The following is a 16358-nucleotide window of genomic DNA, read 5'->3' as shown; positions in this document are numbered from 1 at the left end:
AAGCAAATTGTTGTCCACAAGAATGTCCGCCACAGACTGGAAAAGTGACGGAGGGGAGAGCGGGGAATGAAGGCAAACAGAGTGGCAGAGAGAGGGCCGCTCCCTTGCCTCTTCACCCACGTTTGCTGACCGTAAAGTGACCGGCAAGATTTTGGCTGCAGCCGTGAGTCGCTGCTGTGCAGAACTGTGTTTGACAGATGACTCAACACTTGAAGACACAGTCCTCAGACTCCCTCAGAACTGCAACAAATCATGTGCAATATTCCTTTTGTCAGCCGCAGCCACGGCAAAGCTTTATAAATGGATTAAAATGGTTGTTTGAATCATTTAGCGTGACTCTACGGCGCACAATTGCAGAATTAAGGGATGAGATTACATGACAGGTTAGAGGCAGACATGACAGTTATAAGAATATTCAAGCTACTTCATATTTTTTTAGGGTGAGACAGGACAGTGATGTGGCGGCAGCCTACTTTTTCAACTACTGGATTAACCCCAAAAGTGTGCAGGAGGGGAGATGACAAGAGAGGAGAGATAAACACCTGGTTGGGAACCAGCAACCTCCCTCCGAGCAAGGCAGGCAGGCGGGTAGCACTTCAATGGAGCTTTTGAAATGTGGAGGAGAAAATGCCACTGCAGGGCTCAACAGCCAGATTAAAGGCAGCAGTGCTCCTTTTTCATTCTGCTTTGACAGGAAGATTGCAGACTACAGTCAATTTATCTGTCTTTGTCCTCTTCTCATCCCAGGGGCTGTGAAGCTCTGGCTGAAGAGCAGCTGGTGGTGGGATCGTATCACACCAGAGCGCGTTTGTATGGAACTGGCAACAAGGAAAGCGGCAGCGGCTGCACTGTACCGTCCCCTCATTTACAGCATTTGTCCAAAAAAAAGTGTAATTTTGTAAACCCCTGAGCGAAGCATAGTTCCTTTAAACACATCTGCTTTGCAGGCCCAGCAAGTAGAAATATCTCCACGTACAATAAAAGAAAAACACACAAACACATTCAACACACTTCAAAGGTGTCGGTGGAATTTAGACTTTAACGAGCCAGAGGGGTGAAATGGAGGAAACACAAGGTGTATAAATGCTCCAGTCAGCCAAGACCAGACCTCTGAAAACCTCTGGAGATCGCAGCGGGAGGGGGGACTCCCACAAAGTAAAAAAAAAAAAAAAAAAACAAAGATGAAAAAAACCGACTGAGCACTAAACAAGGCTAGACTGCAGCCAGACTCATCACAACCTGGCAGCCTGCTGCCTTAGCTCGGAAAGGAGCAGCTAGTTAGCCTTCCCACAATGCATCACAGTGTAATGCAGACAGGAGGCAGCAGGCAAAACAACAAAGTTCATGGGTGTCTGTCTAGCAGAGAAAAGGAGACACCTCTGTCGACGCAGCAGACACAACAACAGCGCCGACCCAAAACACATCAGAGAGAGAGAGAAAAGAACAACAGAGAGGGATAAAACATCAAACATGAGCAGCAGGCTTTGGCAAGTGCACTTGGCAGGGAGCATGCAAGCAGGTTGATGAGCTGGGGGGGGCAAACATGTTATTAAGGAAACGTAATTACAGTTATAAATGTCTATGCCATCTGCAGGGTAAAGAGCAAAAGAAACATAAGAAAAAATACATAGAGAGTGAGAGGGACCTAAAGAAGAGTTTTCTTTTTAATGGCACTCCAGGTGTCTCTCTCTTTCCAAAACAGATTTACTCTTAACAGCCAGACTCTGCTTTATAATCACCGGAGTATTCAGTAGAAAAGCTTTTCTCACACTCTGTTCTAATCTCTTTAAGAGAGGCCATGATGACACTGAAAAAATGTAGATACAAGAGCCTGCCTTCAAAATACACGATAAAGCACCAAAATCTGGGCTGGGTGTCAAACCTCAAGACTCTTCTGTACTGACTGAAATGTGTCTGTGACACTGAGTGTTGCAAACTGTGGAGCAACAGCTTACATCAAATGTGTAGTAAGATATAAAATCTTCTTTTGTTTCAACACTTTAGAAGTTTAGTTTTTTTTATAATAGTAGTACAGAGAAGACAATAAATGTAATGTTTTACCTCATCAGCTTCATTGATTTTTATAAATACACAATTTTTCTGAAGTTGATGCTTGATGTTTGTTTTCAGCATCACAGGTTGTCGTAGTTATCCAATGAAGTGTACTTTCTGCACAAAACTCAGTTTTTATATCAACTTCAGTATCAATAAACCTCTAATGAATTGTATCTGGCCAACATAAAAGCTGAGATACACTAACACAACATAAAAATCACAACAGTGCACGGATCGGCTGCCTATTAGGCTGCACTAAACTCTAAACTTTAGCAAACTTTTCTTCCTTCCGCCCTCCTTTTCTCCCTCCACCTACTCCATACATCTAAATACATTTACATTCATTACTTTGGGCTGGCAGAAATGATTCCTATCAGGTGATTTGGTTCTAGTTGGTTGCCTGTTTGTTCTCTCAATGAGAAAACAGTGAATGGGCTGTTAGGAATTCGGGATGTGGGAACATGAAAGGTCAGTTTCAAAGCGCCCACACAGATCGTTAACGATATCGCCTCTGTGGCTTCACTGTGTAGGTGATGCCGTGGGGTTGCTATGATGAATGACTCGCTCATGGTGAAATTTATGCCGGTTTTTGAGAATAACTTCTCTTTAACATTTCCCATTTGACTTTCTTGATAGCAAACTGAGGATATTTAGATTTTTGATCTGTTGGTTGAAGAAAACAAATATCGAAATAAACCACCTTGGGCTGTAGAAATCTTCAAGGGGGTGATTTTTCTCAATTTTCCAACATCTCATACAAAAGGATTAATCAATGAATCGAGAATACAATCAGCAGCTGACCCTGTAATTAAAGTTATCACAAGTTACACCCCTGATTTCATATGAGCATATGTACAGTCAGGCAGCTGAGAGGCTCGACATGAGTCAGGTGTAACTTCCAGTAATAAAGAAACGTAAGAACGAACCAGCCAAACTACATACATACCATGTCTCAAACTGATGACGCACAGCAGTGTCACTGAGGAAAACATATTTCCTCGTATATCCTTATGCAGAGAATCGTACATCACTTCCAAAGTGCTGCTACGCTTCTACTAAATTTGTCAGTGTCTAATATCACATGCTTTGTCTTGAGACTGGTGAATGCTTCAGTGTTTTTCTTTTTATGCCTCATTAGCCTTGAAACATTTGTTTAGACACAGATTTCTTTCATGGATTATTTTATTTTACTGAGTTTGAAACCTCAGAGATTTGTTTTTTAAAGGTTCCTACACCACATCAAATTCAAGGACTTTTAAAGGACTCTCCAGGCTAAATACCCTCAAATTAAAGGACTCAACACAGCATTGTTTGAGATACTGATCAGGGTTTATAACTGTTACAACACAGAGTTTTTTTTATGATGAACATTAGCAGGCTCTACAGAAACTCACAGACAATTAAAAAGTGAGAGGGTTGAATATGTGAATTATTCTCACTGCGCTGTGTCACAGTGACAGTAGAAAACTGGGGGTGATACACCTGTAGACGGCAGAATGTAGCCTGTTTAAGAGCGTAAAGGTGCAATATGTAAGAATTGGCCACCTGTCAAATTCATACTACAAACAATTAGGAGGCAGCAAATCACCAGAGTAACCATTAGCTGCTGCCGTTAGCTAGTTAGCCCAGTTAGCCCAGTTAGCCATGCAGTAAGCTGTCCTATTACCTGACTCTGCCCAGGCTGGGAGCTCAGCATGGGCTTGAAAAATCAAGTATCGGTCTTGCTCTAATTATAACAACTTCAGTTTCTATTGTTACATTATGTATAAATTCAAGCACTTTCAATTAATGAATTCTGTCTATTTTTTAATCAAACTTTTAGGGGTTGATTTTTCAACACAAATTCAAAAAAACTTTTTTAGATAGTGCAGCTGAAGTATGACAGGAAACGGGGTGAGAGCCAGAGATGGGGGATGACATAAAGCAAAGGGCTACGGATCGGATTCAATCCTTGGTACATGGCTTTAGCTCCATTAAATGAGCTACTGGGGCAGCCAAAATTCACAAACTTTTAAGGATTTCAAGGACCTGGATCTGGATATAGAGCAGATAGAAAGCAAATTACATATCTCTGGTAGAAGCATGGAAGAAATTTACCAGGTTTATTTGAGGAGACACTTAAAAAATAAAAGCTAAAACATTCAGTGTGGCCAAGATCATCCCTTAAGCAGCACCAACGCTTCATTAACATCCAATTATACTGTAACCAGAGCCAAAGAAAGTCATTAGTGCCTCCACATTAGAGAAGAGATGTTAAAGCCGGGAGGTCAAAAGAGGAGATGCAGGGTTTTAAAAGCACATTCCTCAAGTGCTAAAAGGCTTGATGCGAGTAATTTAACACAGGTATGTTCAAGGCTTGGAAACACTCCCACCAACCCATTAATGCACCGCCAGCAGGTTAACAATTCAAATCTGATGCACACACACATACACACACACACCGCCTGGAATGTACACTGCCTTCCCAGGAAAGCTAAGTGCAACAAAGCAAGGAAACAACACTTATCACAGTCGGTGTTTATGTGATTTTTTTCCCCCCTCCATCCCTTTCTGTCTCTCTGCCTTTAGTCATTGCTCTGTCTCCCTTTCATTGTGCCTCAGCCCCCATTTATTACCCCCTTTTGTAGTACAGTAGATTCAATACATAAACAAATACAGCTGCTGCATTTCATCTAGCCTGTGATTAGTCTTGTCGACTGCACCACAGCCTTGAGAGAACACAAGAGAAACAGAGAAATATGCCACAAAGTCCCCCAGGATGACCATTTCTGGAAACTCTGAATTGTTTGTAAGGAGGTGGGAGTTGCTATTATGTGTTTCTGTTGACTTTATGCTTTGTTTTTCTATTGAGATCATAAATTCTCCAGCCTGTAAATGGGAATTACTCACAGTCAGAAAATAAGGAACTTATTATTGGGCAGAATGAGGAAAGTATTTGTATCCAACAGACTGACTGTAAGTGGGATATTCAACAGAGACAGAGACAGAGACAGAGTGCCTCCACTGTTGTGTCAGTATATCACGAGCATTTTGCGTGATAACTTTATCTGTGTTTCCTCTTTCATCCCATTTAAACATTTCTTCTGTGTGTGTGTGTGTGTGTGTGTGTGTGGTGGAGAGGCTGTGTTACAACAAGATTGAGATGGAGGAGATCAATGCCCCAGCCCGGGGCCCTGGGAGAGTGACTAACCATCTAATTAGAGGGAAGAGGGAAGAGCCAGAGCTTTAAATGAATAATTAGTGCCTTCTTAGAGACCAGGCCGAACAATGCCGGAAAGAGATGAAAAATGGCCGCCACGCTGCATCACTCTGCCTCCCCTGACAGACTAAATAGCTTGTGTCCCGAGGAATCCCGGGGGACTTGATACCGGGGCGACTGGGAGATGAAAAGATGAGCAGGCACTTTGAGGCCACCTCAGGCGTTAGATAAGCAGCACAGCGGCACACTTCCATTTATCATCATTCACTTTCAAAGAGATGGACTTTGTGTTTGTCTGCTGTGGCAGGTTTACCTGGACGTCAATCACAAACCCCAGGAATGTGCAGAAAATGGTTTGCCTGGTATACAAAATCACCTGTTCCAAGCCAGTGACTGCAGATCAAGACCATGTTTCTACATTTGAAAGCATGACACCATTCGATATATCATATCAAATATATAACGTAACTATTTGTTGCGACCTCAAGACATCTCCAGGGCTAGGGATAGTGGTTTTTGTACTGATGCCTCACCGGTTCATAAGCACAGCATAGTCACATCATAAAATAGAAAACTGAACCTAAACAAAAAAGTTAAATTGTAACATTAAGAAATGTAAAGTTTCAACATATTCGTGATTTGCAGAAACATACACAGCCAACATTTATTCTGGCGACTGGGTTGTCATCAGAGGGCTTTAAAGGTAGAGTAAAATCTAATGGCAATCTTGACTGGAGTTGCGGATCACGGGTCAGTCTTGACCACACTGTAGGACATACTGACCACTATTATTTTTGGCCGTGCTAACTTTGTGGCTCTAGGGATCTTAACAACTGTTGAATGGATTGTCATGAAATTCACACATTCATGCCCCCCTCAGGAGGAATTGCAAAAACCTTTATGCCCTGACTTTATTTTATCTCGTACTTCATGTACAACAACTTACTTACTCACTTAAGTACTTACTGTAAGTGCTTCATAATGACTAATAAATAGCCAATACACTTCTAATATGCATGCTAATGAGCAATCAGTCAATGGTTAATATGAGTTCCCTGATATAAAGTGTTGTTGTCACTGTCTTATCTTCCACAATTAAAAATCATATTCACTATGCTCATTCATTTTGATCACGCTTGAATGAAGACAGGCAAAACACACACACAAAGCACTGTGATCTTGAATTACACAAGCCGAACAATATCCAATAATAACATAACATTTATTGCAGCTGCGCAGAATCATACTGCTCAACATTTGGCTGCACGCCCTCATCTTCCACAGCTAAATTGGTTGACCCGCTATTCATCTGCTCCTCTTACCACTAAACAATGGCCAGCTACTTGTTCTCATTAGCAAACATTCTACACAACCCGCTCGCCTCGTAATCAATACCTTTAATTCCCTAATGGCCCTGACTGATTTAACCCCAGCCATGTTGAGAGAGGGAAGGAGCCAGAGAAAGAGGCTGAGAGATTAAATCGTCCTGATGTCCTCCCGCTTGTTTTTGTGAGAGTCTCTACTCTCTAGTTTCTGTCTGAGAGTTTCTTCACAGCACTACAAGCAGGTATTTCCCCCGAGGGCAGGTGTGGGTGGAGCCATGAGTAGGTCAGAGGTCAGAGTAAGATAACAATGAGCGTGCTCAAAGCTCCCCAAACCTCTCTGCCAGGTAAGGAAAGGCCTAATGCAGGTGAAAGGGGACATGTCAAACTGATGGATGTCTGTGCCACACAGCCTCAAAATTAGCACCCGTCTAAAAAAAATGTCTCAGCTCACTCATGTATGGTTTAAATCTAAACAACTTCTCCAGTGTGTGGATGAAAGTTAACACCATCCCCATGTGGACGCCAGTGGCAAGAAAAAAATGAAGACAGAAACTTCCATTGTACGCATTTTAAATTAAACCTCTAAATCTACTCACACGGCAGCAGTGGTCATTCCATACATAAAATAGGTCTAAAAAGGAGGAGGTTGGCATATTTCTATGAAAAATGTATAATAATAATTAATTTGGTTCGTATAAAATAATCTTGGCAGGTAATTTTTTAATTTAAGAGCCTGGTGGCAGTGAGACAAAAAGCTAATTCTGGACATGTGGGTGCAGACACACGCTCACAGTCATTAGCTCATTATTATGAATGGAGTTCTTTTAAGAGGAGCCACATGCTAGCTTGTTTTTGTTCTACTGGATCATCTGCTATAAATCTGTCTTCCTGTTTAAACAGTTCAGAACTCTTTTTTTTTTTTAACTTTGTTTCCTACTTTTGATATGTGTGAGAGAAACAAGTCAGATCTCCGAGCCAAGACTTAACCGTCAGCACCTTACCCCAACATCAACATCCACAATAGCCTCTTAAAGAGTTTTTTTTTTTATATGGTTGTTCATGATATTTGCTCAGTGGGGCTAAACCCAAAGTACAGTTGAGCTAGATGAAAACTCAGGGGATATACAAAACAAGTTTTTGCAATTCATCCTGAGGGAGGCATGAAGGAATGGCTGAAAATGAGCTCACTTCACACTTTACTCTGTCAAAAGTACAGGAACAAACACACACACAACACGGTAACACACACACACACACACACACACACCCTTCTCCGCTCAGTGATGCCTGAACCTGCCTCAGTATGCTAGTTTAGAGGGTTGGTTGTGGTGAAAGCTGGTACAAGACCATCTGAGGGAAATATTCTGCCTCTGAAAACATCGACAGAGAGCGAGGTGAAAACTGCACAAACAGAACCTGAAAGCATCCCTGGTTCAGGCAGCCACGACAGCCACGAGGCAGGGCTGTGGCGCTTTAGTCAGAGCTCGGTTTCCAGACCGCATGTCTGACAAGTTCGACCTGTCTCGGCCTCTTGCTTATTTTGACTCGCACTTGTCTGCCTATCATAAAACCTTCAAGAATGCATTTTCTTCTCATCCTGAGCAACAGCCTCCTATTTTCTTCACAGTCAACGCAATTTAAGTAATAACGCCTGTGTTTATTTTACAATTAGTGTACTGATCGGTTGGATGCACCTCACTGATGCAGAGACAGGTACATCACTTCATATTTGAGAGGCTCATAAATCAACCACGTTACTCAAAACAGCGTGCTAATTGCCCACTATGAACTTAAAAATAGACAGATTCTGCTTTGGTAATGTCTGGTCTTGACTTTCCTCCTCTCAGACCTGCTTTGGTCTCTAGCTCCACTTTGCCTGGTTGTGAAGCTGTTAGGACTCAGGGCACCATGAATGCCTGCTTAAAAGGTCCTGCCAATCCCTCCAGTAGATGTTGAGATATTTCACTGGATAAGTGACAGCTAGAGCTGGTGGTATTTTTTACAATCCACACAAATGTCAATTTAACAGTTTGTAGTTGAGTAGAGAAGATTGACATTTACAGCGGTGGAGGCAGAGTAAGTTAAAAGAATACTTGTGTGAAAACCCCTGAATCATGACCAGCTCAGTTTCATCCCAAAAGTTTGAACAAGAACAACTCATGCACAGATATCTGGTCACATTCAGTCAAGACGAGCCGGCGGTTGACTCATTTGTTCCACAACTTCAAAGTGCCATTTAGCCGCTTCATAAATCACTCTTAATGAAGGCAGTATCTCATCACTGCATATTTTCGTCAACATTCAGTAATAAAACCTTGGGCCAAACACAGAACTACATTGTTTTAATGTCTTCAAGGGGTGGCTGGTTAGCTTGCCAGATGGATGTGGTGCCGCTCTCTCAGACTATTGTTCCATGGTGACAGACAAGGTTAATCAGACATTCCCTCAACTGCTCAAATAGATATAACCTACTGTAATGCAAGTCAAGTCATACATCAAGTCAGCTAAATGTTAAGTGTAAACACACTGACAGCTTTGTAACAAAGGAACATCAGAAGACATCACAACTTAGCTCACGGGGATCCAGGCATACAGATAATGAGACTCTTTACCCAACTCAGCAGGTATTATCAGCTGCAATGACAGCGCGTGAAATAACAAAGACTGTAAACAAACAGTATCTCACTCTGGTAATAAAAATACATGCAGTAGCTTCGGGAAAATGTTATTTTTTCCATCTTGTTAACAAGTCTTGTTTAATAATCAATTGATGTGATGTATAGTGAATATATAGTGAATGAAAGGGGTAGTTTTGTACATCAGAATTATAATATTTACAATATTAAAGAAGTAATAATACAAACTCAGAAATATTATTTACATAACTGAATAAACAAGCTGTGTTCGGAGGAAAATAAGGTCCCGGAACACTGTTTGAAGCTAGAAGGCTGGCAGGGTCCGCCAAATACAAACAAATTAAAACAGTATGAAATTGTGTTGTCCTTTGTTCTTTCTGTTTATTCAGCCATGAAAATTAAGTGAATTTGTTTATTTAATTTGTTTAGGCACACAAAAAAAAAATCAGTCAATGAAGATCTTTCTCTTCTGATTAAAATTTCTTAAAAAAAAACCACATAGTGCACCTTCAATAGCACAAATACTGAAGGGGGTTTGGTAATAAAGGACTTTATCAAGCCCATGAAAGAGATCTTACTAGGTGCACCTTTAAAGCCATACATAATTGATGTTAAAGAGTCCTGCAATGTAAAAGGTGGAAGATGTTGGGGTTTAAATGGGTTTATTATTCCTGGGTTTACCTAACAATCATCATCCTCCACATGCACTATGCTCCAAATTAGCATTTTTCGAAAAGGCATTGTTGCATTAGGGGAACAACAGCTGCTGTATGTCTCTTTTAATGCAGAGTAGAAAAAAAACAAACAGTGGCACAACAAGTTTTTCCTGGTTATATCGCTGCTGAGCGATGAGCGCAGATCAAAGTGTCTTTGTCTTGGCAAACGCTTGAGGACTTCACCCTGACAGTTTCGCTCTGTCAGTCAAATTCAGCCGGGGCACATCATCAAGCGAATGCATGTCAGATTAAAGGAGTCTTACAAAAACAAGACGTCCTTTCATTGTGGAACGCTCTGAAAAAGGAAACACTCAACAGGAACTATCACATTGTCTCAGGTCAAGTCAACAAGTGTTATGACATCCGAGACGTGCAGTAAAGCTGTGCGAGAAATGTGTAACTGCAGGTTTTATTAGTGCTCAGCTGGAGCATTTTTAACTGTTTAACTATTCTTTAAAAACAAACCCTTTACCATCAACGTAAATGCATGTTTTATCATCAACCAGGACTCGCCCGACTTCTAAACTTGTGTAAAACTTAAGTCCCTTCATAATGGACTGAGCTGTCGACTCTAATTTTTATCTGGTGAACCTACCCGTAAATTCCTAACAGCTCATTAGAATCAGCATTGCTCAGTCGGACAAAATAAGCCTTCTCTGCTCCACGAACTCAAGTTTGATGTAAATAAATCAGTACTGAAGTGACCTAAAGCTCAGAGAAAAATCTGTCTGGTTTTTCCTTCACTTTTACTTTCAGTGTAGCTCAAATTAATCAGTTGAATGAAGTGAAACTACACGTCTGGTCTACTACACAGGAACTAGACTTTAATAAATAACAACACTTGTGACCGGGTTATACTTAGTGGAGAATTTAGCGTCCTGGAAATGAACAGAGCCTCAAAACCAGCATCCACACAGACACGCTATGGTAATGTCAATTTGTACGGCAGTCGATGTGTTTTGACAGCACCGCCTTTTTGAAATGTTTAGATAATTCCACCACATGATAACTACTGCCATGAGGGATTACTAGGATCAACAAATGTTGTGACCTACACTATAATCCATCCTGTCAGACTATGTGTTTCTGGCGTCATGAGACCAGCCAGGCAGCATGTGCTCCAGCAGGGTGTGTCACCCTCACCAGGGTGGCATGACCCTAGATGACAGGGAACCCAGCTGGATAACAGACCAACCGTTGGCAGGCTCCAGGTGCCTCAGCGAGTGGCCACCAACTACCAACCACGCAACATCAAACGTAAGCAAAAAAAAGTAGACAAAATGAAGGCACAGACAAAACAAAAACCCAGACAAAATGAAAACAAAGACCACTGCTGCCCATCTCTCTGGCACACCACGGTGTTTTTCAGCCTTTCGTTGCCAGCCGCAGACCGAGAGCGCTGACACTGAGAGAGCATCAGCATTCTCTCACTTGGCAGCTGAAGCTTTCAAACGCAGCAGATTGAGAACATGCACCGCCAGAAGGTGAGGCACCACGTGGCGATTGTGGTTTCACAATAGATGAGACGGAGCGTTCGTGTCTGAAAGCTCCCCGGTATCCCTGCAGGGAGAAACCGTCTCCACTGAACAGGCATGTTTTCATGACACTGGATGCCTAGCTCACAGCAAACCTAATCACCTTTTCTTACATTACAGAGCTCTGTGTTACTTTGAAATGCCTAGGCAGAAAGAGAAACGTTCATGTAGAACAGCATTTGATACGGGCGAAGCTCTCAGCCGTTAGAAATTGGCCACATGTCACAAGGATGGGTTACACGCCACACTGTACTGGATCCTTGACACAAACAAGGCTGAAGCAGCACATGGCAAACCCATCTGGAACAAAAGCTGGCCTAATTTTGCCAAAGATAAGGGACGAGCTCTGAACAGAGATGGTATGGTCTGCTCTCCTCTCTCCTCTCAAACCACAAAGGTTTGGGATGTCAGCCCAGAAAAACTGAGCTAAATGGACAGTTGTCTGAAATAGGTCAGTCAAAAGTCTAATGGGATACACACAGCTCCTATACACACAAACACGCAAAAATGCCATGGACAAATACATGGATACACATGGGCCATGCAGCCAACAGGCATTATTAGATGGCTTAATGGGTCCCAGGTCATTCAAACGGCAGGCTTTAGTCAAGCATGCTACTCGGACAGGATAATGGTGGGATAGCTGGAGGGACGGGATGGCGGTAAAAGTCACAACATCTCTAGGTCTCAGCCAGATTACTACTGTCCACCTCACTGTTCACACACACGCTGCATTTAGTCTTTTAGGATTTTAGGCGAGGCCGGCTGTGGCAAGGATTTCAAAGGTAACTGAATTCTTAGAATATTAAGGAATGTAAGGTCCAGACAGAGAGATAACAGATGTAAAAGAGGTAGGATGTAAATGTTTGGAAAAGAGATAAAGAGGGAGGAAGAATGTTTTACTTTGAGAAAAATAGCCAAAAAGTAGAGGCTGATTACAAGAATAAGAATGGGGAATGTAATTCATGATAAAAGAGGTAAATTAAATATTTATTTAAGTTAAACAGAATATTTGAGGTCTGCTCTGCTAAATTTCAGCAGCCGCTTTCTTCTTCAACATTGTGTTCAGTCAGGTATGCAATAACACCTCTGACCTTAAACGCCTTGCGAAAGAGAACAATGCGGGAAAAATGTTTAAATAACATTAAGAGAGTAGTAAGAAATATCTGATTACCTTATAAATATAAGCATGTGTGGCGGTTACTGAAAAAAACTTAAACATGCTTGCAGCTAATCGCTATATCTGAACCTCCTCTGCAGGAATTCATGATCGCTGGCATCAAAAACGGTGTCGCTTGATCCCCTAAGTCTGTTTTCAACAGCAGCGATTAAAAAGGTGGAGGGAATGAAAGTAATGGGATTAAAGACAGGCAGCTCTTTAAAAAATGTGTGCCAAAGCGGCAGAGAAGACACACAGGAGCACAAAATCTCGAGCAGTCCATCGCACACATTCATTGAGGAATCACCAGATAGGGACTCAAACCCACATGTGAACTGATCATGAAAAAACAAACTGGTAACAGGTAGATGCACATAATCACTCACATCGAAAAAACGTGTCAAAACAAGCTACAAAGCCAAAGGGGAAACTGATGAACACACATACAAAAACACACACACAGAGACATGCTGTATACATACACAGAGGAAGTGATTGACAGCTCACATTAAAGTAAGGGCAGGCCCGGGCATGGCAGGAGGAGGGGTGACGGGAGGCAATTAGAGGCATTTTTTTTAGATGATAATAGCTGTGTACAAGCCGTACAGCCTATAAAAGCTATTCAAAGCAGGCGAGCAGATGAGCAACGCAATAAAATGGCTGGTCTTTGCACCCATGATGTGGCCCTGAGGGCATAGAAGGGCAGAGCCGACAGAGAAATAGAAAGAAAGATAGAGGAGTGGCAATAATGTCTTACTCTGGCATGTGGGGATGTCGCAGTATCTCCAGTAGATCCCGTCCTCATGATCTGCAATGTAGCACCACGGCTGGACGTCCCCATCAGGATTCCTGCAGACAGAGAGGGGTGACAGTTGGACCACGTTTACACTACGCTGATTTAACATGACAATGTGTCTTTTCAAAAACAATGTGAAATTTCAAAAACGTTCTGGATAGAAACACCTGCATGGACTGCAGGGCAGGTGATGCAGACGCTGGGCCACAGTCATTTTTCTATGGTCTGTTACCCACTCTGTGATTACTCATGATGAGTTATTAGCCATCTCACACTCAAAACAGATAGGGGTCAGCACATCACTGAAGTAACTGCCTATCGGTGCTAACTGCAGCTGCCGTTAGCTGGTTAGCTCAGTTAGCCGCGCAGCTAGCGGTCCGGACAGCTTGGACTGGTTCAGCAGATATCTCCGCAACACAATACATAGATATCAAAATGTCAAAAATGCTATTTCTTCACATTCTGTTGATAATTTAGGTTCATTTTTAAACATTTTCAACTAAAGTTTCCCCTTTAATTTAACCAAACACAACACAGATGTTAACCTGTATTTATGTTGATATTTACAGAACTTGTGATTAGAGATGCAACAGTTAGTCAATTAATTTATTGGTCTATTGGCAGAAAACTAATCTGCAGCTTTTTACGTGATGAAATAGTCATTTTTTAAGAACAATTGCAAAACATTTGCTGATTCCAGCTTCACAAAAATGATGATTTGATGCTTTTCTTTGTCATATTTGATGGTAAACTGAATCTCTCTGATTGTGACAAGGCGCCACCTTGGATTCAGGAAATTATAGTATACAGTTTATAGTAAAAGTGATTAATTGAGAAAAAGGACATATTAATTCATAGTGAAAATCATTATAAGTCACAGCACTACCTTTACAAAAATGGCATGAAAAACTGATGTGGATGCACATTTTTCCACAAATTAAATGCATTTTCACATTTGTCTTTCTTTGTGTGGAAGCGGAGATGTGTTGGGGGAGTGAGAAGGTAGAAAAAGATAAAGGGAAAGGGGACAAGGATGGTAAAAGGGGATGATGGCAGAGATATGAGGGCAAAACAACAACAACAGCGCTGTAGAGGGCTGAATACTCAATAATGTTTCAGAGGGAGATTGTCTTTGGCTGTGTCAATCATTCCCCAGCAGTGCCCCTTGGCGCTTGTTAGTTTAGACTCTTCCTCTAGGCCCTGAAGGCTTGACCATGCATGTCAGTCAAGGGCCAGACCAATGGGTCTTTGCTGGGTGGAGGTGGTTGGAGGTCAAGGGAGGGAAAGCTCTTTGTTCGGGGCCAGACACAGACCTGAAAAAAAGGGATGGGTGATGGGGTGAAGCTTTTGTTTGAGGCTGCGGCCTCCTTTGAACCTCATCAAGGCACTTTTAACCCATCATAATAAGGCTGACAGGCCCCTCGGTGCTTTGCTTTTCAGTTTCACTTACAAAAGCGATGAGAAGTGGGATTGAGGATAGAAATACCTAAAAGCTTTGTGCAGGCTCCATATCTCCAGGGTGATCATGCCACTTTGTAAATCATGACCCTTACTGCAACTTCTAAATTGCTGATAAATGAAATCAAGCAGCTCGTAGGCAGTCAGGGTTCATCTTTATGCTGTTTCAGCTCTTTAAGCTATATTTCAGGATTACTGTGAACTGTAAAAATACACATCCTGTCAACTGAAAGAGCCTTCTAAGATGACTTTGCGATTTTTTTTTTTTCCAGGCCTGACTGTAATTGCCGGAGACCTTTTCTCTTCTCTTTTGACACACCTCATTGTAGCATCTTGAAAAAGCCCTGCGGCGCTGCACTATCCCGTTTCGCCTTTTGTGAGCAGCGTTGTGAAGGGCGTTTCCATGTCTTTTCTTCTCCTATCAAAAACACTATCCAGAGTTTCCTCCTCTCTTTTCACACTCAAAATGAGGTATTGACAAAGATGTCGTTGTTAAGACTTTTTTCTGGGTTGAACTCAAGTTTAAGTGCCTTTAAGCTTGTTTTCACTCTCAATATCTGGCAAACAATCATCGCTCTCATTCCTGTAGGCTGTCAGCGAAGGGACTGTGTGAAGGAAGAGTTCATCTAGACACATTTTTATCTATTTACTCTTGTACCATTCTGCTATCATAAACAACCCAGAACTTCTCTTACCCTGAAATGTTCCCATGTTCACAATAAACACAGCCTTGTTTTCCAGTAAATCTTGACACCATATCATGAGCCCAGATCTGTTTGTTGCTCCACCCAGATTGGATGCAGGCACCTGTTTGTTTAGCCTGAGGCTACTGCTGAAATGAAGAGAGCAAAAACTGAGTCCAACCATCAAAACTTTGAATTGTATACCCTCTCTCTATTTCTGTCTCCCTCCTCCTCTTCAGGCCTGTCAACGGGTAATAGCCCTATTTGAAACAGGACTCCCAAGAGCTCATCTATAGCCACTTAAGTAATTTACTGCACTTTCTTAATCACCCCCTCAGGAGGCAGGCATGAATTACAACCATCAGCATTAAAAAAAAGATCCTCAGCGGACCACCCATCCCATATCTGACCCACCGGCATCTTTGATCAGTAATGATGTGGTGTGCCCATCCGAGCTTTACCCGGTCCCCAAATAGTGTTTCATCCCTCTCTTTCACACACACACACCTGCACACACCCTTTAAGCAAAAGCATGGGAACATTATCCACAGGGCTGAGGTGAACAGGCCGGCCCACATAACAGAGAAACATTATCAATCCTGCCCTGAGGTGCCAGTGTGTGCGTGCATGTGTGTGTGAGAGGAGGGTGGAAGAAAAGTTGGAAAGCAGACAGTCTCAGATTATCCGAGGTGCCACAGCACTGATAAGCGGAGACCTCGCTGGAAGGAAATCCATCCATTTAACCCGGCAGCACATATACCTGTAGAGACACTGTGATAAAAGTTGCTGCCAGTAT

At 42.1% G+C, this 16358-nt stretch overlaps 1 protein-coding gene across 2 annotated transcripts in view; it reads right to left on the bottom strand.

Annotated features, from left to right (window-relative positions):
* Positions 1-16358, bottom strand: part of kremen1 (kringle containing transmembrane protein 1) — a 61320-nt gene that overhangs the window by 14410 nt on the left and 30552 nt on the right. For both annotated transcript variants that reach the window (XM_073467151.1, XM_073467152.1), the window contains exon 3: positions 13383-13474. In XM_073467151.1, the coding sequence (XP_073323252.1) occupies positions 13383-13474 (92 nt within the window). The remainder of the gene's footprint in view (positions 1-13382; positions 13475-16358) is intronic.

This window comes from Pagrus major, chromosome 5 (assembly GCF_040436345.1).
Source record: "Pagrus major chromosome 5, Pma_NU_1.0".
Lineage (NCBI taxonomy): Eukaryota > Metazoa > Chordata > Actinopteri > Spariformes > Sparidae > Pagrus > Pagrus major.
The sequence above is the reverse complement of the archived record's forward strand: the minus strand, read 5'-3'. Positions and strand labels throughout refer to the sequence as shown.